Raw genomic sequence first — 21,386 nt, 5'->3', positions numbered from 1 at the left:
GAGCACTGCTGCCAAACTCGTAATAAGGCATGAAACCCTTTTTAAATGTCATGGCCCGTGTCCCAACAGGGAAACCACTGAAAACAAATGGCAAGGACTTTCTTGCTGCTGCTACATATGAATTCTGCCCGCTGCTTGCCATTTGGCTAATCTCCCAATGGCTGCAAGTTCACGCCCGAAAACCGATCTAGTCTCATCCCGCACATGCACAACACTTCTAACAGGCCTGTGTGTCTGTGCACAGCACGTCCCCTGTCTTTCTGGTTTCTCTCAGAGAAAATGATCTCCTGTCATGTTCAAATGCAAACACTCTAAAATGGATCCGAGGAGTTCAGAAAGGCAACCCGAGTTAGTCCTGCTAGCCAAAATGCCTTTGCAAGATATGTCTAATTTTTAAGGCTATTTAATATAAATTGCTAACAAATCAATAAAAATGAGTCCGGCGGTAACCCCGCTGGTTCTACCGGCAGGTTGTCGCCGGACTCGTAATAACTTACAGACGAGACTGGCGCCCGGGAAGTCAGGTGCTGGTAAATTGTAAGTCCCCATTCCCATAGCCAGCGCTTCCATGAAGTGTTTGCTTACCGTAGCGGCTGTGACCAGCAGGGTTAGACCTCTTGGGCACAGCAGCCACGGCAGGCAAACAAGCAGCTTACCTACACCCTTGCTTCCGGACCGGCAAACTCGTAATGAAGCCCAAGGTTTCCCCAGCGTCTATGGCAGGTATAGCTAAACAGCCAAACCAAAACAGTCAGGAGTAAAAAAACAGTGGGTAACAGAGCGCAACAATTAGAACATTTTAGCTGAACCAATACCACTGACTCCCCCCCTCCACTGCAGAACCCGATGGCAACCTCTTTCATCCAATCAGAAAATGGATAGTAAGAACAGATAAGGTTGGGTAATGCAGGGTAAATGAACAATAAAGCAAGTGAATAAAGAAATCAGTTGTGCTATGAAATAATGGAGCCCATCTTACAGAGGGCCCCCGACCACGTGCTCATGAGGCAATGCCTTTCAGATGGTAGAAACCTTGATTTGATACAGCAGCCCAGGGGTTCTGGGCTAGGTGCCAGGTGCCGATACCTGCCAAGCACCACAATACACACACTTCTGGTAGGGTGCATATGCATGCTATATAACTGAATAGTTTTCAGGAGCATTCCGGGTTCCGATGGTGGCGGCTGCTGCTGGTTGGATAATAGCTGACAGGCAGGTAGGCAAAGTGGAAGGAGTTGATGTGGGCGTGAGCAGCCTGTAAAATGGTACCTGGTTCCGGAATGTAGTGGTCTGCATGGTCACATTTCAATCTCCAGCGGCCACAATTGTGGAAGTGAATATTGACAATTGTTCAGCTCCTCTCTGTTTGCTACCAAGATCCCATGGGATCCCGGAACATTTTGAATCTGCGCTGGTTAGCCATAAATCTGCCGTTAGATAAACCACAGTGGGTCCCCCAAGCTGGCCCCCTCTTCAGCAAAGAAGACAGACACTGAAGAAGGGAGATTTCCGACATCTTTTCTTAACCCAGAAGAGCCGTTTTTCTCCAGGCCATTGTTCTAAGCAGACCATTTTCTCTCATGTGCACAGAGGAGATTGCGGACCTCACAGACCAGATCAGCAACAGTAGCAAAACCATCCACGAGCTTGAGAAGGTGAAGAAAGCACTGGAGAGTGAAAAGAGCGATATCCAGGCTGCTCTCGAGGAGGCGGAGGTGAGTCTGCCGCGGCCACCGTTGCTTAATGAGCATTAGACTTGGTCAATGTTCATCAGGTGGCCTGGATGCATGCCATGGTGATAGTGGGTAGTGACTGGGTGTTCACGGAGTGAGGGATGTATTTCAACATAGGGGTGTCTAGTAGTTTCTTAAACATCATGAGTTCTGTAGTGGTCCTATTATCATCTCGAAGTCACAGAAGCATGGGGTTGCTACACTAAAGTATTATCTTGAACTGATCAGTTTTTGATTTGTGTTTTTCCCATTCTCGCTTTCATTTGAAGGTCTGGGTGGGGGGTTAGGGACATTTTCACAAATAACACTGCCACATCTAGAAAAGCTTGCATTTGTTTAATGGAGACAAGCACCCTTGCTTCGTCTGCTGGAGCAAGGCACACACCACAGTTCCGACACAGGGGGTGGGAGGTTGGTCTTTAACAGTGTGCTACCAGAACGAATATGCAGCCCTCCGAAAGAAGAGAAGCAACACGCACTATTGATAATGTATATACATGTAAAAATGAGGGAAACAATTTAGATGTTCTGTTCGCCATTCACAAGCGGCAATAAAGGTATGAATTTAATGTCACTATTGTTTCCACATGAAAACATGTTATAGCCTGTTGCACTAGACATCGATGGGGCATGAGGTGTTGATGACTTACCGATATAGTTTGAAATTGTTTGGATAATATCTCACCCCTTGGTTTCTTTCACACAAGGGTGCCTTAGAACACGAGGAAAGCAAAACCCTGAGGATCCAGCTTGAGCTGTCGCAGATCAAGGCAGAGGTGGACAGGAAACTGGCAGAGAAGGATGAAGAGATTGAGAACCTGAGGTAGGTGTTTTCAATGGGCGGTGGGTTCAGTGTCCTATGTAAATGTTCATTGTTTCTCAACACAGCCTATTAACTCAGCCGCGGGGTGGGCTGGAGGGGGACAGGGGCACGGGAACATAGTACTTTGCAGAGGATCACACAGTTGGTTAAAATTGGAAGTCTGGATTACAATTCATGGAACCATTGTTCCACTATCAACATCTTAGGGGTCATAAACAAGGGACAAACATAACATTAAAGGCAGCAAGGCCCAAGACGTCAATTAGCACATACGGGTATCTAAACAGATGTTTTCAGTTTCTTTTTAAACAAGACCAATGATTTGGTTTCTCTTGGGTCAGGTGGAATAGCGTTCCAGGCTCTCGGTGCTACAGTGAAGAAGGCACTTCTATTGACCAGAGTAAGCTGGGATCTTGGCACCAACAGCAAATTGGTGTCATTAGATATAAGTACTCTCAAAACAGATTTCTTTTTCAGTGTTTTACTACGGGTTAGATCCGGCCAGGCATTTATAGGTAATTAGAAGCAAGCAATATTCCATTTTGGCATCAATGGGAAGCCAGTGTCGTTTTTTTCTTGCCTCTGATATTTAATCTCTTCTTTTGAGGCCAACTATGGCCCTGACTGTGCTATTTTGGACTACTTGTAGTCTGGCACAGTCACCTTTAGCTACCCCGACCAGGAGACTCCCGCAGTAGTCTATCTTTGTGCCAACTATGGCTCTAGCTACTGTCGCACAGCTTTTTTCCATAAGACATGGACGTATCTGTCATAGCAGTCTTCTGTAGTATGCTGATGTCGAGACTAGACTGTTAACGTGGGCTTGCATATTACATTCTAGGGGTCTTTTCGTACATACACTAGCAACATGGGCTGACCTATCAGGTAATCAGAAGATTTCAGGAGAGTTCAGTGCCTCCAAATCTGGTGTGGTTAAGGGAGAGTCTCTAACATATCAGATACTGCCAGACTGGTGAGTGACCACTAACCCAAATGGTGTTCAGAGGCACTGGCCTTCTGCAAAATCCTTCAATTTTCTATCAGTCAGTCACCTCTGTTGCACTCACCATGCCTTCCCAGCAAACTGCTTCCACACACCACTCATTTCCATTTATATAGAAAAGATATCCCCTGCCCTTTCTTTTCTAGGCGGAACCACCAGCGAGCCATGGAATCTATGCAAGCAACATTGGATGCAGAGGCCAAGGCCAGGAACGAGGCCATTAGGCTCAAGAAGAAGATGGAGGGCGACCTGAATGAGATGGAGATTCAGCTGAGCCACGCCAATCGGCAGGCAGCTGAATCCCAGAAGCTCGTCCGCAACCTTCAAGTGCAGATCAAGGTGAGTTTTTCCCGACTCTTACCCTCGCCCTCCTGGGCACCTTTTCCTTTTTGATATGATGATCGGTTACCTCAGCCAGCTCTTTTGTCTGCGGAAAAAAATTGCGGCGAGACTTAATTTTTTGGATTGATGTACAATGCGATACGTATTCTCTGTTAAAAACAGAGCTGAAAGGTCTCTCATAGTCACATCTACTCCCTGCCCTCTTACGATGCCAGAGAATTGACCAACCCCTATCCATTCTCTTTCTCTACATGGAAATGTGACCAGCAACATATAGAGCTTGGATTTGTGGTACAGTTTTTAAAAGCCTATGTTAGGGGTGGGCAAAATTACAGCGAAATAGGCAAAATAGGCCACCATTTTCGCCTTGGCGGCAAAGCAGATTTTTTAACTGATTCTCCACTTTTGGGCATTCTGGTCAGGGTGCCTAGAGTTCAAGTCAATTAAGGTGCCAAAATAAATGTTGTGTGCCTCCCCAATTGGCTAAAATCTCTGGTGCCAAAATAAAAAATGGCCAAAAAACAAAACCTTTGACATTGAAAACAGCTGAAGTGCCCAATTCCATTCTGTGGGCGAAATTGGCAAAGCAAGCAGATTTTTACCAGAAATCAGCAATTTCAGTGCAGAGCAAAATTTGTCTCTTTTGGTTTTCCAGGCATGCTTTCAAATAGTCCGCTTTTCTCTCCGAACACACTTTTTACTTGGCTATCTTCGTCAACAGTGATGAAGGTAGTTATTGCTGAACAGGGTGGTTCCTAACTGACTGGCACATGTGATTTCTGATTGCAGGACTTGCAGATAGAGCTGGATGATACGCTCCGTCACAACGATGACCTGAAAGAGCAGGCCGCTGCTCTCGAGAGACGGAACAACCTGCTGCTGGCTGAGGTGGAAGAGCTGCGAGCTGCACTGGAGCAGGCAGAGCGGGGAAGAAAGCTTGCCGAGCAAGAACTCCTGGAGGCCACTGAGAGAGTCAACTTGTTGCACTCCCAGGTCAGACCACGTCCGGATGGTTCTCTTGTTGAAGGTAGCAAGGCATATAAAATCAACAGCCAAGCTTCCCAGAATGTGGCAATGCAATGTACTACAGAACAAGGATTTATAATTTGCCAAGTATTTTGTGGATGTATGGCACATAAGGTCGTCATAGGGATGGTTGCCTTTTCTCAGTTTTGAGACAAGAGCAGAGATTACATGCACGAATTTGAAGCACCTCAGTTCACTTAATAATGGACTTCATGTCTTAGGGATTCTTTTGACATCATATAAAAGATTGTCAATTTGTCAGAGATGCTGGTGGATTGATGCCTGAAAAACACAGATTGGCTGGTTGGATATATAGATATCCTATCCAAATCCATCTCTCCATCTCTCAGAGCCCAATATCCACTCCCAAGTGGAGGCCAGATCAATGCCACGCTACTCTGCCTTTTACATTAGCCTCAATCTAATCACTGTAACTTATTAAAATGCCCTGACCTCCAAGAGTACTAGGGTCTGCTAATCCGCACCTGGCCATCCTCCCTAAAGCCAGAGTGGGACTTGTGGCATTTTTTCTATATGACTGCAATGGACATCGCTCCTTTTCGAAGAAAGTGCAATCGTCTGCTCCCAAATTGATCATGTCAAGTTAACATTAGTGCTTCTGACTTTGGCCCACATAGGACAGTTTGTTGGAGTGTTTAAAGGAATTATAAACCACAGAGCGCTTCTCACTCACAAACTAATCTTACATTCCCACAGCATCGATTTTCTAACACAATTTAGGTCTATTTTGGCCTCGCCAGCCTCGTCTTTCAAATCCTGTTGCCCATCAACATTTCCCCTCCGCGTAAGAGGGCTTTTGAGGACACTGGCATCGAGGTGCCAACTTCTCAGTCCACGATTTGTTGCCCGTTTGTAGTATATGAACTCTATATCTTTGTTTCAGGAGACCAGCAGAAATTGCAAAGCAGGTGTTAACTTTGCATTGCATATGTCTAAGACGGCCATGCTCTTCCTCCTGTTTCCACCGAGCGCTGCCAGAGCAGTGTGCTTTCCACAGGCAGTGTTGATGGAGAGCAAACTGGGGTGGGTCAGCCAGCGTTGGTGTCACAGCACCTCGCAGTGCTTTTCCCAGGATTGATGGACATGGCCATTTTTCCTTCTTTGCTCTCTTTCTTTCTGACAGCCAATTACAGAGCCCAGAAGACAATCCAACATGCTTTGGTCGGATGCGCGAATAGGAATTCTGATCCAAAGATGCATATGTGGCATGCAAACCCACCAGGTCCCTTTTTTCTAAACATTCCCCAGGAATGGTGTGACAAAACGGACGTGGCAGTTTTGACATGCAACAAGAAGGCCCTACTTATTCTCTCGCCCTCGACTCCCATACACACTATTCCTGCGTTAATTCCTTGGTAGGTATATTGATACTGGTTTTGATAACCCACAGGAATAATAAATAATCTGTCAGTAGCTGGCAACATCATGGGCCCTAAATAAAGAAAATGCACGTTCATCCGACTCTTGTATATCTTAGCTAGCCATGCTTCAATTCACTTAAGAAATACGCCTGCAAATCTGATAAAGTATGAATACAGAGTGATGGCAAATAAACACAACATCTACACTATAGAAATGACCCACATGCCGTTTATAAATGGGTTGTCAATAAAATCAGCACCTTTGCCATTACTATTTCTTGTTGATTTGGATAAGTACAGACTCTTGAACAGACTATGAGGCTAACTAATGCTTTATATGTTTAGAATTGCCTTTTGGTGTTTCTGATTTTGGTGGAGTTGCTGATCCTGTTTTGCTTCTTCAGAACACGGGTCTAATCAATCAGAAGAAGAAACTGGATGCTGACCTTTCACAGCTGAGCTCAGAAGTGGAAGAGGCTCTGCAGGAATGCCGCAATGCCGAGGAGAAGGCCAAGAAAGCCATCACAGATGTAAGAACAACCTTGTGGCAGGTCCAGTGGCAGAGGCGTTGCTAGGGGGGGGGGGCTAAGGGGGCTATAGCCCCTGGTCTTTTGGTTGTAGCCCCGGATAGAATCTCAGGAGCTACAACCAAAAGGCTAGCTAGCCCCCAGTCCCGACAGTCCTGACATCAGCATAGCGCCGGGTCTTTTCCAGAGCTAGCAACACCCCTGTGGACCAGTGGAGACATCTCCAGTAGCGGAGCACTTATATCATTAGAACATTTTTCCCAAAACATTACACACTCATTCCACTTAATGAACATGTAAGTTGTCTGTTCGCAAACTGCGCACTCCATCTAGCAGTATCAAGACCAATACACTACAATAAAACAACTGCATGGGAAATCGGGATTAAACCCCAGAATGTAGGGACACTCACCAGCAAACTGTTCAAGAGCTGGGTTAAGACTGGAAAACCTCCCACGTGACAGCAGTAGGCCTGTTGTCAACATCTATAGAGTTAGTCTAAGAGCAGATTTAGTGAATATAATTATGTACAGAGACAAACACAATATTTACAGACCTAGGATCACTGACTTGCTTAGGCTGTACAGTGTCAGAGCACCATTAAAAACCACACCTTGAGTTCTATTTACTAGCGGACAGAAAGAAAAAAATGCAAATTGTTGTAAGTGAAACAGAGCAATGTAGTTTGTGGCTCCCCAGATCGTTATTCCCACCTGCACAGTGGCAATAACGTGTGAGAGTTTACTCTATGGTACCAGTCTCTTAACCAACAGTGTGCCATCTCATCAGGTTACAGTACTAGGTTTACTGTTATTATTGAATGGCTCCCCTCCCTCAGTCCTGCTAATGCTTTATCTGTAATAGTCACATGTTAGTGTTCCCAGAGCTTGAGGCCCAGGCGCAGAGGCAGGATGCGCAGAACTGGTGGTGTTTCTACAAAGGGGGTTAAAACGCCTTGACTGAGCAGCTTTGGTCTCTCTAGGCGGCAATGATGGCAGAGGAGCTCAAGAAGGAGCAGGACACGAGCGCTCATCTGGAGAGGATGAAGAAGAACATGGAACAAACCATCAAGGATCTGCAGATGCGTTTGGATGAGGCCGAGCAGATTGCGCTGAAGGGAGGCAAAAAACAGATCCAGAAACTTGAGACCAAGGTGAGTGTGTCAGTCTTTCAAATGGTCGTCCAACCAACTGGATTCAAAAGAGATCAGTAATTTAAGACCAAGGTGGGTGTGCAAAACTATGGATTGGACTTCTGAGTAATTAGAGTACATGCAAATCAGGTAACCGGACACTGCAGTAAGTTTGTCAAAGTTAAAAAAGAACTTCCAAACAGTTGGGCAGAAAAAAGGTTGTGTAATTCAAAATGAAGGCAAGCGTATAAAAATTTAGAACGCATTTCAAACCAGTAGAGCAAAAACACAGATGAAAGAAAACAATAGACGTGCGTGTGAATGCCTTCACTGAAATGGATGTTTGGCCAGTGAGGCAAAGCGCCAATCGAAACACTCAGGTGCCAAGTGAGAGCTTCATCTCACAGAATGAAGTTCAAATGAAACGCAATGATATGAGAGAGAGAGAGAGAGAGAGAGAGAGAGAGAGAGAGAGAGAGAGAGAGAGAGAGACTATCCTTGTCACCAAATATATTAAAGTGCACCTCTTTTCTTATGTGTTTAGCCGATTATTAAAAGTTTGACAGATGGGGACAGTTTGCCATTGATTGTGCTTCAATTCAGTTGTGTCTGTGTGTGTCAGAGAGAGAGGGGTCACTATGGTCATGCAGTTCAGTTGGATGCGTTCATGCACATACAATACACGCCTTAAAAGCTGCCAAATTATGGAACATATTAGAATTAAAACTGAAATTTAGGCCCCATTCATGTTCATGCTTTTTTTGACAGATAAAGTACTTGATTAGAGATGACTCCCTCTTTGTATGCAGTAGTAGATTCTTAATTAACCAGAACACGTTCATCCCTTCATTGTTTTATTGTCTTCAGGTTAGAGAACTGGAAGGTGAGCTGGAGATTGAGCAGAAGAAGAGCGCAGAGACTCAGAAAGGTATCCGGAAGTACGAGAGGAGGATTAAGGAGCTGACATACCAGGTACAGTAGAAAATGTTGGACACTGCGCTCCAGCACACAGCAGGGCCTAACAACTACAAGACTGATCCCATGTCCAAACACTGAGGTTAGGAACACTCTAGACACCAACTAGGGCAATTTGGGCAGAAAAAAAGCAATTTCTTAATTCATCATCATCATAATGTTTATTTCAGAGATGTACAAAACTTTCCATAAAAACAGTGCAAAGAGAATAAGATAACATACATAACAATACAGATGCCAAAAACAAAACATTTAAAAAAACATATCAGTCATAACATAAAATCTTTAGCAGCCATACATACAAACCCACATTTCATTTCATGAAAATAGGATAAGATACATAACAATACAGATGTCAAAAATAAAAAAAATGTAAATGACATATCAGTCATATCATAAAATCTTTAACAACCATACAAAACCACATTTCATGCCACATTCCCAAGCAGACGCTTTCTAATATAAAGTGCTATTCTTATGTACGATAAGGGTCGTCCACCCAACATGTGGAGAATCGGCTTATAAGAAAAAAGTAAATGCGGGTCGATATTGCACAAAACCCAGTTCACGCAGAAAAAGGCATAGCAAAGAACCTCTCACTCTCTCGTAGGCCGGACAAAAAAAATAACAAATGGGGCATCACAGAGGACAAGACTTATTATCAATTGCCCCAGACCATGCTGCCACCACCGCCCTTAACATAACAGTCAAACCTTGCCCTTGTTATGATGACTCACTCCGCTGGTGACTCAGCCCACAGTAAGTACTTCTGTATGCCAGAATACATGACGATCAATAGCCCTCTGTTCTTGGGTTTTAACAGCTCCAAGCTCTCTCTCATTGACCCTACATGATCATGAAAACGGCTAGTCAAGAATCTTAACTCCCCTTCGATTTAACATTAAGAGGTGGATACATATGTGTGATGTTAATTTTTGACATTTGTTCCTTAATGTGGCTCAACCACAGAACCTTTCCACCAATATCTTTGGTGATCATGAAGTTGATGAACTCGTGGGTAAGGACTGCTTTTTCATTGCCCAATAACCTGAACCAATGAAAGATAGGCTGCACGGAAATCACATCCCCAATTCATTTACAGCCCAATTCTAAATGTACCCAAACATTCAGAGTAGAGGAGGGCAGGCCCCAAGATACTAAAAAAAATGGTTCTCAACTACTTGGATGGAGTTAATATTAGACTATCCCCACAACTCCATCCCAAATCTGGCGACAGAAGCCGGTTAATTTACTTGTGGGATTCATTAAGAAGTTGACATTTTTATTCCCTGAAAGAGTAAAGGTTTTAAGACTTGATCCAAAAGATCAAAATATCCAAATCGATTTAACAGCTGTTTTTCCCCAATGGCCACATTTCTGAAAAATGATTATCGTGCAATATAAATTTATCCCTGAAGTTTTAAAATCGCTCTCATAGGTTAATATGATCAGGCATCCATAATTGGGCAATGGCACGGCCCCATAATTGTGCTTGTTCACAATAAAACAATTGGGACCTCTGAAGGTGACATAAGAAAGGGCTTATTTATTTCTTGTACAGCAGACTGGATAACATTTTGGAGTACAAGGATAAGTGAAAGTCTAAATGAAAACTGTGAAGCAATGCATCCTCTTTAGATTAGGGGGTTTTCTATGGCACAATCTAAGACCTCAAGGGCACCTTGCTGCTGGGCGATTCAGACTCTGCAATTTAAATTGTGCAGAGACAAGATGGAAATATTATGTTTTCAGTGGTTTCGTAAATTGTAGATCATTATCAACCTTTCTAATAGAGGCAGGGATAGAATTCCAAAGAGAGGCAACTTGGAATAAAAATGAACATTTGACCCAGTTTGCAAATCGACTCTCAGCACTTTATTGTTAATGCGATCTGTGGCGCACAGTGAACGACAAAGTAAATGTTTGGTACCGTTTTTGTTGTGGTTGTTACATTCATATAAAAAGGTGGAGAATAGAGATACACGGACAAAAAACGTGTATCCATGTTTTTTATTAGCGGCCAGGAAAGAGATGGTCAAGCATCTTTGAGAAATCTGGGGACAACTGGGCTATTACTAAAAACATGAAGAACAATAGCTAGGTAGCTATCAAATATGTAGTTATACTTCGCCAAGGGATTCGAGTGACATCTGATATACAATGAAAGCGAACGCGGATTTACGCCAATTGAACTATAGAAGTTGAATTTGCATTTATCTGCCATTTAATACACTTATTGTAAATAATTGATAGCTCTGTTAATTTAGTCTAATGATCTTTTTGTATTCGTTGATGTACCGCATCTGAGCATACAAACCCCTCACTGTCATTTTGCTGCCATTTTCCCCCATGCCACCAAACTCTTAATGAGGCTGTATGAACTGAATAGTTAAAAATGTGCCTTGGATTGGTTACCCATCCAGTTGGATTTTCTAGTTCACTTAATGTAGCGTCCCTCTACCCCTCTCCCCCCTGTGGAGCACATTTTCAACTTTAAGCAACAATTCCATTTCTGTCTAGCGTCCAGTTAAGGTCACAATCAGGCATTTTGAGAACCACCTGGAATCACACACCCTGCTTTGTGATGTGCAATCAGGCTTCCATCCCTGATTAAGCACATTTTGGGTGTTAAAGATGATGCAATGGTAATTGAAAAGGAAGAAATCTTTGCAAATCTTCTAAATTTATGAAATGCCTTTGACACCATCAATCACCTCTGTTCTGGACTAGGTTTAGGGAAATAGCATGGGTGTTGAAGGCAGTACAAGGTCAGTCTTTGCACTGGATTTCGTGCCTTGGCCAGTAGCATTCTGCTCTGCAGGGTAGCAGGACACTTCGGAAAATGTTTTGGAAAGTCTTATCCTGTGCATCCAAACCAGTGTGCAAAGAAAGAAAACTTGATATCAAAGTTGCTATGGTTCCCAAGAGAGATACATACTGAGGCGTCTCCCTCTCAACATCACTGAAATCCTATTTTATTAACACTCATAATTTGATTTTCCACACAATAATTGTATCCCTCATTCTAAAATACCAACACGCTGTGCTGTGGAAAGCAATTTTGTGTTAAGATCAAAAATGTTTGCGTATTCCTCCTCCTGCGTAGCATGCTGAAAAGGAGCAGCTGGCTCTTGAACATCACCTAGGATGTACATTCTGTAGTCACCCTAGTATGGGCCAGCCTTTGCTTCTCTTTTGGCATTATAGTGGTCTAAGACATGCACTTTAGTTCCGTTTAAATTAAACAAAAACGTAAACTGCAGTTCAAGAGCGGCAAGTTTCAAATGTACAGAGACACTTCTTCAGACACTACTGTTACAGTTACACGTTATGACTTTTAGAAGGTAGAAGATCAACAAAAATGTGTGATTAAACTTTTGTTGGATAAAGTACGGAAATGGCAACATAAATAGTACACTCGTATTCCAACAACAATCAAATAATTTACTAACGTAATCATCTTCACCCTCTGACATCAGATTTTAAGATACCCCAAATGTTTGACATGCATACAAAAACAAAAACACAGAAGGGAGGAAACAACACAAGACAGTGGCCAGGACCGGTTACGGCCTGTCATATATTTCCTTCAAGCGTAGGGATTGGTGAACATGTTTATACTCACAGAACGTTCCCTGCTGAGTGTAGATGCTCTTCTCATGCCTTGACAGTGATATCATACTTACACCCAGTCTTCCACCCTCGGACATCTGATGGTCTTCCATAGTCTGTGAAGCCCCATTTCCTGCAGCCCTGATCCAAGATGTTAGCGCATATGCAATAAGTGCTTTGGATTTCATATCCTAATCTAACGGTATACCCAACCTTCTGGGAAATTCGCTGCTGCCATTCCCACCCATAAATTCTGAGGTTTAGAAATATTGAATGTATTGGTACTCGAAGTTAAAAAATATCTCTTTCAGTACATTTTAATGAGACGTGGAACAAAGGGGAGTACAAGAGCAAAATAGGATATGTGAGAAATATGCCAATCCTAAAATGAAATCTCCATGAAATACGCATTTCTCACAGGGAGTTTGTTTGCCGAGTTCTATGATTGTTTAAATGCCAAGAATGAAACTTTATCATGCACTATTTCCCTTAGAACGAGGAGGACAGGAAGAACCTCGCTCGCATGCAGGACCTAACCGACAAGCTGCAGATGAAAGTCAAGAGCTACAAGCGCCAATCAGAGGAAGCGGTAAGAATGCAATCCATGCAGTTTAGCGTGCAGAAACACTTCATGTCAGCTTCACTGGACACACCTCGTGAATGAGGATGCTCTCCATAGTAAGGGCTTCCTTAGCACAGTGGTAAGGTCTTGGAACTGACCTACCTGTGCCATCCCATTTCACATTCACCAGCTCCTCTTTCATTGAGGCTCTTAATTCAGGGGCTTAAACATTAAGTGTTTCCATTTGCTAGGGATGCAAAAAAAATAGCATTACATTTTGAAGAACAAAATCTCTACAAGCCCAGTCATTGCCAGGATATATTTTTCAGGATTTTTCCTGGGCAACCACTCATCCTTTTTTACATCAATTTTAAATGTTATCGGAGGTAAATGATCACAAGCTGGAGTAAAGTTTACATTGAATGTGATGTCTCTTTTTTGCTCTGTATAAAATGCTCAGTTAGATACCATCTAAACAGATGAGGAAGACATACTTTGATTGATGCGTGTTGCCTTTTACCCTCTTACAATCCTCTGTAGGAGACACAAGCCAATTCAAATCTGGTCAAGTACCGCAAAGTGCAGCACGAGCTGGATGATGCAGAGGAGCGCGCAGACATTGCAGAGTCCCAGGTGAACAAGCTGCGCTCCCGGACTAGAGAGGCTGTGGCCAAGGTAAGAACTCAAAATTCCCCTCAAAGATAAGCCAAGCTCAGAAATGATCAGGTTGCCCAGCCTTGACAAAGAAAGTAGGACTTCTGTGAAAAGGCATGTTGAGCATGTTGTTGAGGAAGCATTTTATGGAACCCAAATGTTGAGAGTATGAAGCAAACATATGCCTGTCTTGATTCCAATGCAAACCAGAGTGCTTCGACTTAGTCAATAATTGCGAATTTGGGATTTCAGATTTTTGCCAAATATCTAGAAACAATAATGCCAAAAAACAATTTTTTTGAACTTATTATAATACAAGCTAAGTAAAGTGCAATCATTATGTAAACCTATGCTAATTTTGTGGGTAGGAAAGAATAACTTTATAAAGTGCACTCTTTAATTATTATAGCCTTATAGACTGAGCAAGGTGTAATTATTGCAGGATAATGACCTGCCACCAAGTTATGGACCTAGGTGAAGCAGCCAAAAGCCACAAGTTAGCACATAAGGTTAATAGCAATACATGTTTTGAAGTTTTGGTGGTGAAGTAAAAATGGTACGGTAATAGTGAATAAAGTAACAAAATAAGGTAGTAAATTAAATGGGTTTTTATTTTGTAATATTGAAATAAAATTGCCTGCACATGTTAAGCATTTTAATTGCAAATCTGGTTAAATTGGAGTGGGTTTAACATGAGCAGGCATTAGGTGTCTTGTCAAACTAAACGATTTCTCTTTAAGAAAGTGAAAGCATTTTCCCATGTTTTAGGTTTCGCTTTTGTGTGTCAAATAGAATGTTGTAGGAAAAGGTCTTCCCGGTGAGGAAGTGTTTTGGTGAAAAAAGTCTTGCCAGAAATTGCATGGTATTTCCATATTTGCTTTTGAAGACAATGTTCAGAAAGCGATAAATACCAGTAGTTATTGACTGCCCCCTGGACCTTCCGATTTTCTTAGAGGAAGTCAATAACGATCTCTATGTGCTAATACAATTTGGTACAGGCAGATGTGCTACAGGGTGCTTTTGGAGTTGACATATATGTTTAACAGATGTCCAACACCTTTCTGCAATGTGCCTGGGACATTCCTTTTTCCATAAAGCATATTCAAGTACCTGACTCAATATAATTCCCTTCTAATCTGCATGATGCATAGGACATCTGCTCAAAGGAGCGCCGGCACTAGGAAAAGGCAATAGGAGGCAGATGTAGACGATACTACCAACAGGGGGCAGGCAGGCCCCCTGTTGGCTCTACATTGTGTCCCTAAAGCAGTACATGTTGCCATATTGCCGGGCAGGTCGAAGTCAGAATCGAGGGATTCTCGGCCGGGTAACGACCCGGCGAGAGCCAATCAGAATGGGTGTTGCATTCTGCTTGACTCTCGCCTGGTACTAATTACATAAATAAACTCCACTACTCGAACATGTGGGGAAAATGCTGGAGAGTGGGAAAAAATGAACATCGCTCTAATGTGCAATGTTTTCTAGGTCTGATAAAATCACATGCAACAGTTTGACTCTTTTCCCAGCATTAATTTTATTGAAAGTTGCCAAAGGGGCTATATGTGTTTAAATGGGTAGGGGGGGGCTTACTCGTTCCCCTCTGCCCCTGCACCCCAAAACTACTGCTGGCACTCCGGACCACGCCCTCTGTGTGGTCTGCCTCAACATTACTTAAGGGCCAGAACTAAGAAGAAAACCTTTCAAAATGTTGGCGATCTAGACCGCCCAAAGGCCGCCAGCCTGCCTGTTAGACAGGAGACCTTCCCTTTACCCTTCCTGACGTCACCACGTCAGGAATACTCCCGGGTAATGTCAAGGGATTTTCAGGAGAAAGCAGTCGAGAAGCACTGTCTCCCACCGACCCTTACTTGCCAAGTTGCCACTAGTATCACTAGGGGATGTATGTTGTCTGGAGTAACGCTGGGTGTCCGGGAGGAAGGAAGGAAGGATCCCAGGACCGCTGTATGGCCGCCAAGCTACTGTGCTCACAAGTATGTGCAGAGTTCCATTGTCCTTTCTGTGACCATGGGCCATGTGGGAACAGGTCCCTGGTGGGATTGAGAGCATGGCGGGAGGAGATTACCATGGGGGCTACCCTTCCAGGCAGCAGTAATGTATTATTTCGTGGGATGGAGACACAGGGACATCAAAATATGGTATAAATATGTTTTAAATAAAGTCATGAATAATCCACACTGTTGCATATTGCCGTATATTGCGTACTACCTGAGGAAAAGCACAGTGCTTTTTTTTTAAAATTGCTGCTCCATGCAAATTCAACCTCAGCGTGGGTTAGGCGGGTAGAGTTACTACACAGTTAGATGCGCTTAAAATAGACCTTCCTTTCATATACAATACGTCAATCAGAAATTCTCAGTCAATGGCACTGCCTTTAACTTTTTGAAATCACTACATGAATGAACTACAAGACTGACATTTTTTGAGTGTGTACTTTAACGAACCTACGCTTTAGGTGGCAAACACTCTTTTACCCATGATTAGGCCTAATCTCGGCCCCTGTGTAATATTGCATTTATTTCACTTTTAGTGGGGGTGAGGAGGTTGTCACGGTTCATGAGTGATGAGCATTGGCATCTCATCTTCATTTTTGTTGCAGCGGAGAATCGGTTGGGAAGAGCCCGACTGCTACCACTTCTGCATGATTTGACTGATTGAATGCATGCTGTGGTGTTAGGTAACGGATCCCGTGTGTACCCTGGGTTCCAGTACCGAACACTGCATCATGCAGTTAATACTCTGTGATCTTCACTGTAGTCCCTACACAGTAATCGGTACTGTCATCCGCTAGTACTGTGGATCCCTAAAGAGTCCGCCTGGTCTTAGCACATGCCTAAAAGCAGGCAGAGTCAAATGAGGATTGTTGCCTATCCACAAAATCATACTACTAATGCGGGCAAAGACGCCTGTCGATTCCTTAAACAGAGAGGGGAAATGCATGAAGTTGGTTTTTACATTGTGGTTCCTTGTCTGTTCAGTGAATTTGACCAAAATAGTGCAGATGTTGCAAAACCCACATAAACATTGTTTATTTTTTGTGGCTTTTCACACATCTTCACCCTCCTGAACATGTGCGTGTATGTAGGCCTTTATGTGGGCCGGGGTGTGAGGACAATGATCCCTACATCTCTTGGTTAACGTGATGCCTGATGGGGGTCGGCGCCAAAGTTTTCATTCTTTAATGGTGGCGTCAGCCCTCGCCAGGCATCCCTTTAGCCAAAAGATAAAGCACGGATCATCTCATCTCGAGTGCGAGGGTGATGGTCTCTGCAAAAGGATGCCTGGTGGGGGTCGGCAGCACTTGCCTAAGCGCCGAACACCCGTTAGGCTACGCCGCCATTGAGGCCACACACACCCAGAGCACCACCTTCGCACTTCGATTTCGGGTGCCTGTCAAAGCACTGTATGTATGTTGTATTGTAACGGCTGCTTGTCCCATTGAATTCTGATTTATCCGTGATTTGTCTCCACAGCACGAAGAGTGAAGGAGCTTGAAGTCTTCCTGGACCATTCTTCCTTCTTCCATGTACTTTCTGTGTAGATTTTCAAACCATAACAGCTGCAACAGCTGTGACTGGACCTCTAGTGAGTGAATAAATGCAATTACCGAAACCGACAAGAAGTGTGCCTGTTTATTTGAGAGTGAAGACTATCTTACTGATATTGTCATTACGCCCACAGACGATAGCACACACGTGCATTTTGAAGCAGATCTATGATTTAATCAATTACCGATGCACCAACATGATGCCGCGAGATGACAGTGGCCCAGTTTCTCTGGGCTCTGCAATGGCGGTCAATAGCTTCAGGTCTACGTGTTAAGTCATGGAGGGCTTTATAAAGTGCACCTCTGCCAGTTACATGACCCTGAGGATATCTGCAGTGATCACTGAGGCACAGGTATAGGTCTGCCTGGTCCTGAAATTAGTAGTCTTGGTAGTGAGGGTGAATTCCTATAGGCCTTCTCCTTTGTTGCTCTCAGAGTTTGCTTGATGAGATGATGTACAAGGGTTTGAGAGGCACCCGATCAACGCTGTCAGTGGGGAGTGTTGGCACACTGGTCGCTGAGAAGGGTCAGGCATAGTCTACATGTGTGCAGTAGTTGAGCTGTGCAGTCATGGCAGAAGGCTTCCCTCCGTCGCCTTTTGCCTGCCTGTGGTTTGCAGATGTGGACTAGGGGCACCTGCGGTGTGCAGTCCTTACCCTCTACACAACCCTGCCCATTATCTGTGGTTTAGCATGTGAGCATAGCAATATCTGTGATGGCACACACTTAACTGTTAGTAATTGGCTTAAGACATGTGCCCCCAGGAAACAGCAAGACTATGTTTGTCTGCCGTTCTCATGCCTTACCGGCTAGGGCTACCTCGGACACCCTCCTCTATTGGCCTCTGCAAACTGCTCCCCTTTTTGTCTATATTGTTTTAGTTCTCTCCCGCTCAACACCACGTCAAAAATAAACCCTTCTCACACAGCACACCGGCTCCCATCAACAGAAGCAGTCATGGCCTATAAGGCCTTACCCTCCCTTTTCGACCAAAGGGGGTAGGCTTTTTCCGTAAAAATAGTAACTAGAATAATAATGATGATATTACTTGAAGTAACATCACATAACCTTAGACCCGACGATGACATCACGGCAAATGAAATCATATAATAGGTGAACCAGCTCAGTCCACAGGAAGTACCTGTAGAATCTCCCATCTGTATGACATCATGTTAAATGGCCAAACACAATGAGTGACCTTGGAGCACTTCATCACCTTTAACCACTTTAACTCATCTCTTACAAAACCTAGTGTGACTGTTAGTGAGAAATGCAACTGCTAACACCGGGTGACGTAGCATATGACTGGCTCTAGGCCAGCTCAACAAGCCTTTCGAGGGTATCCATTGCTTCTACTAGCTGTTCCTCAGCCCTAGTGAGCATCTAGTGGGACTGGCATGAAGTAGCCGACTCTCTTTCATCCATATCCAGTCAGCCGCCCTATTGTTTCTTCAGAGGGGAGTCTGGCATATGAATTGGTTTCGGCCTAGTCCCTAGAGGCCTTTCAAAAGCACCAGACCACCACGCAATTGACCCTTCCCCAAATACACTGTGCTTTGAGAAGTTTCCCTGCCCCCCTCTCCTCCAAGGAGCATTACTCAGACAGGCAAAGGCTCCTAGTGGCCCTGCAGAGCAGCCCCTCTCTGTATGCAGCAGTTGAGGTCGGATGGTGGAGGCAGCTTCTGTAAGAGCTGTCCACCGTGAGGATCGAGGAAAAAGAATGCGGCTGTTGCTTAGTTTCGCTAAAAGACGCAGCAGCAGGGTCTAGTTTGATCACATTGCAAGCCCATGCTGCAGTCTTACTCTCCGTTTTCTATTCATATAGTGGTCATCTTTTTTCAGAAATACAAGACACCTGCTTATGTGCGTTGCAGCTTGCGATTGAAAACGGAAGGAAACATTCCTTAGTTAAATAGGCAACACATGATCAATGTATTTAAACTCTGGCCCTTTCTTATAACCGGATCATTTCAGTGCAACTTCTGGCAGCAATCCTTACCCGCCAGTTACCTTCTGGGGATTCATTGATGCTGACAAGACAGGACCCACCTTAAGGCAGTACTAGACTCTTTTGGGACACATCTGCATAAACCTAGCTTCCCCAAGCCCCCACCCCTTGTTGCAGTTACCCCCACCCCCTCCTCTCCTTAGGAGTCCTTAATGTTTGTAAATGAGTGATAAGGAGCCTTAAGGTGCTGTTGGAAGTGCTATCATTTTGCAAGATTTTGTTCCTAAACTTTAAATAATAAACTATTCCTTACTTAGTTGGATTTGCTGGAAATAGTCGCACTATTATAATTGTGTAGACCCTATGGGCCATTAAGTCTAATTTATGGTATATTCTTGACAATCAAGTTGCTGTGCTGCGAGTAAAAGGCGGGAATTGACAGAGCACCATAAGGGACGTGGGACACTGAGGGGCAAGGGACACTTTCAGGAGTAGAGGTGTTGTGGGGAGCATGGCGTCTGTGACAGGGCTCTGTGGCGTTAGAGACACTGTGGAGGGTAAGGAGCACAACAGAAGGCAGTGTACACTGCGAGGGGCAGGGAGTACACTGGGACAGGGCAAAGTGCAGCCTCACCTCACTGATGAGGCCCAACAAGGCCGAAACATGTGTCTGGGTTTGCTGATGGTACTCTTGTTCAGAGGAGAACTGCCTACCATTTTGGTGCTGGACTGCCCTTGTGGGTGGGACCAGACTGATATGCAAATGGATATTTCTCCTCTGTGAAAGGTGCAGTGATCTAAAATGTGGTTGTAGAGCCTCCTGAGTGGAAGAAATTCTATAGAAAGAGGTATTTGACCCATGTTCGCTTCAGTAGTGGGGCTCCCATACTCCTTTTTAATCTTTTAAAATGCCCTTCAAACTATATTGCAGGGGCAAGTTCCCTTAGAGAGATACACAAGCTTACTTCCTCAGTAAGAGAGACATAATTCATTCAGCCAAGATGCACAAGCTCCCTTTAGCGAGATATACAAGCCCCATTCAGGGGGACTCTCGCCATCCAGCAAGATGCTCAATCTGCATTCAGCAAGATGTTCAATCTCTATTCAGCAAGATGCTCAATCTCCATTCAATGAGATGCACAACATCCGTTCAGTAAGACGCACATGCTCCATTTGGCGAGATGTGCAAGCCCCATTCAGCGCAATGCACAACAGCGAGGCATGCAAGCTCCATTTGGTGAGATGCGCAGGCTCCATTCAGTGAGATGGACAATCTTCATTCAGCAAGATGCACAACATTCGCTCAGTAAGATGCACATGCTCCATTCAGCGAGATTTGCAAGCCCCATTCAGCGAGATGTGCAAGCCCCATTCAGCGAGATACGCAAGCATCGTTCAGCGAGACACGCGAGCATTGTTCAGTGAGATGCGCAAGCATCGTTCAGCGAGATGCACAACAGCGATACATGCAACCTCCATTCGGCAAAATCGACAATCTCCACATAAGATGTGCAAGCTCCATTCAGCTAGACCACAAGCTCCATTCAGCTGGATGCACATGCTCCATTTGGCGAGATGTGCAAGCCCGATTCAGCGGGATGTCCAACAGCGAGGCATGCAAGCTCCATTTGGTGAGATGCGCAAGCTCCATTCAGTGAGATGGACAATCTTCATTCAGCAAGATTCACAACATTCGTTCATTAAGATGCACATGCTCCATTCAGCGAGATGTGCAAGCCCCATTCAGCGAGACATGCGAGCATTGTTCAGCGAGACACGCAAGCATCGTTCAGCGAGACACGCGAGCATCGTTCAGCGAGACACGCGAGCATCGTTCAGCGAGACACGCGAGCTTCGTTCAGCGATATGCGCAAGCATCATGCAGCGAGACATGCAAGCTCCATTCAGTGAGATGTGCAACCTCCATTCAGCAAGATCGACAATCTCCACATAAAATGTGCAAGCTCCATTCAGCTAGATGCACATGCGCCATTCAGTAAGATGTGCAAGCTCCATGCAGCTAGATACACAATCTCCATTTAGCTAGATACACAATCTCTATTCAGTTAGGCACACAAGCTCTCAGTGAAATGCTCAAGCGC

The 21,386-nt window shown here is 44.3% G+C and overlaps 1 protein-coding gene across 1 annotated transcript in view; it reads left to right on the top strand.

Annotated features, from left to right (window-relative positions):
• MYH7B (myosin heavy chain 7B) overlaps nt 1-17,401 on the top strand; it is an 84,762-nt gene extending 67,361 nt beyond the window's left edge. Inside the window, exons 33-42 of the mRNA XM_069652259.1 lie at nt 1,591-1,715; nt 2,441-2,556; nt 3,706-3,898; nt 4,691-4,894; nt 6,714-6,839; nt 7,819-7,989; nt 8,836-8,940; nt 13,049-13,144; nt 13,658-13,792; nt 17,263-17,401. Coding sequence (XP_069508360.1) covers nt 1,591-1,715; nt 2,441-2,556; nt 3,706-3,898; nt 4,691-4,894; nt 6,714-6,839; nt 7,819-7,989; nt 8,836-8,940; nt 13,049-13,144; nt 13,658-13,792; nt 17,263-17,274 — 1,283 coding nt within the window. The 3' untranslated portion in view covers nt 17,275-17,401. The remainder of the gene's footprint in view (nt 1-1,590; nt 1,716-2,440; nt 2,557-3,705; nt 3,899-4,690; nt 4,895-6,713; nt 6,840-7,818; nt 7,990-8,835; nt 8,941-13,048; nt 13,145-13,657; nt 13,793-17,262) is intronic.
• Nucleotides 17,402-21,386: the final 3,985 nt, after the last annotated feature.

The sequence above is a fragment of the Ambystoma mexicanum genome, chromosome 3p, assembly GCF_040938575.1.
Source record: "Ambystoma mexicanum isolate Mex_15411 chromosome 3p, UKY_AmexF1_1, whole genome shotgun sequence".
Classification (NCBI taxonomy): Eukaryota; Metazoa; Chordata; class Amphibia; order Caudata; family Ambystomatidae; genus Ambystoma; species Ambystoma mexicanum.
This window is presented reverse-complemented; position numbering and strand designations above follow the sequence as displayed.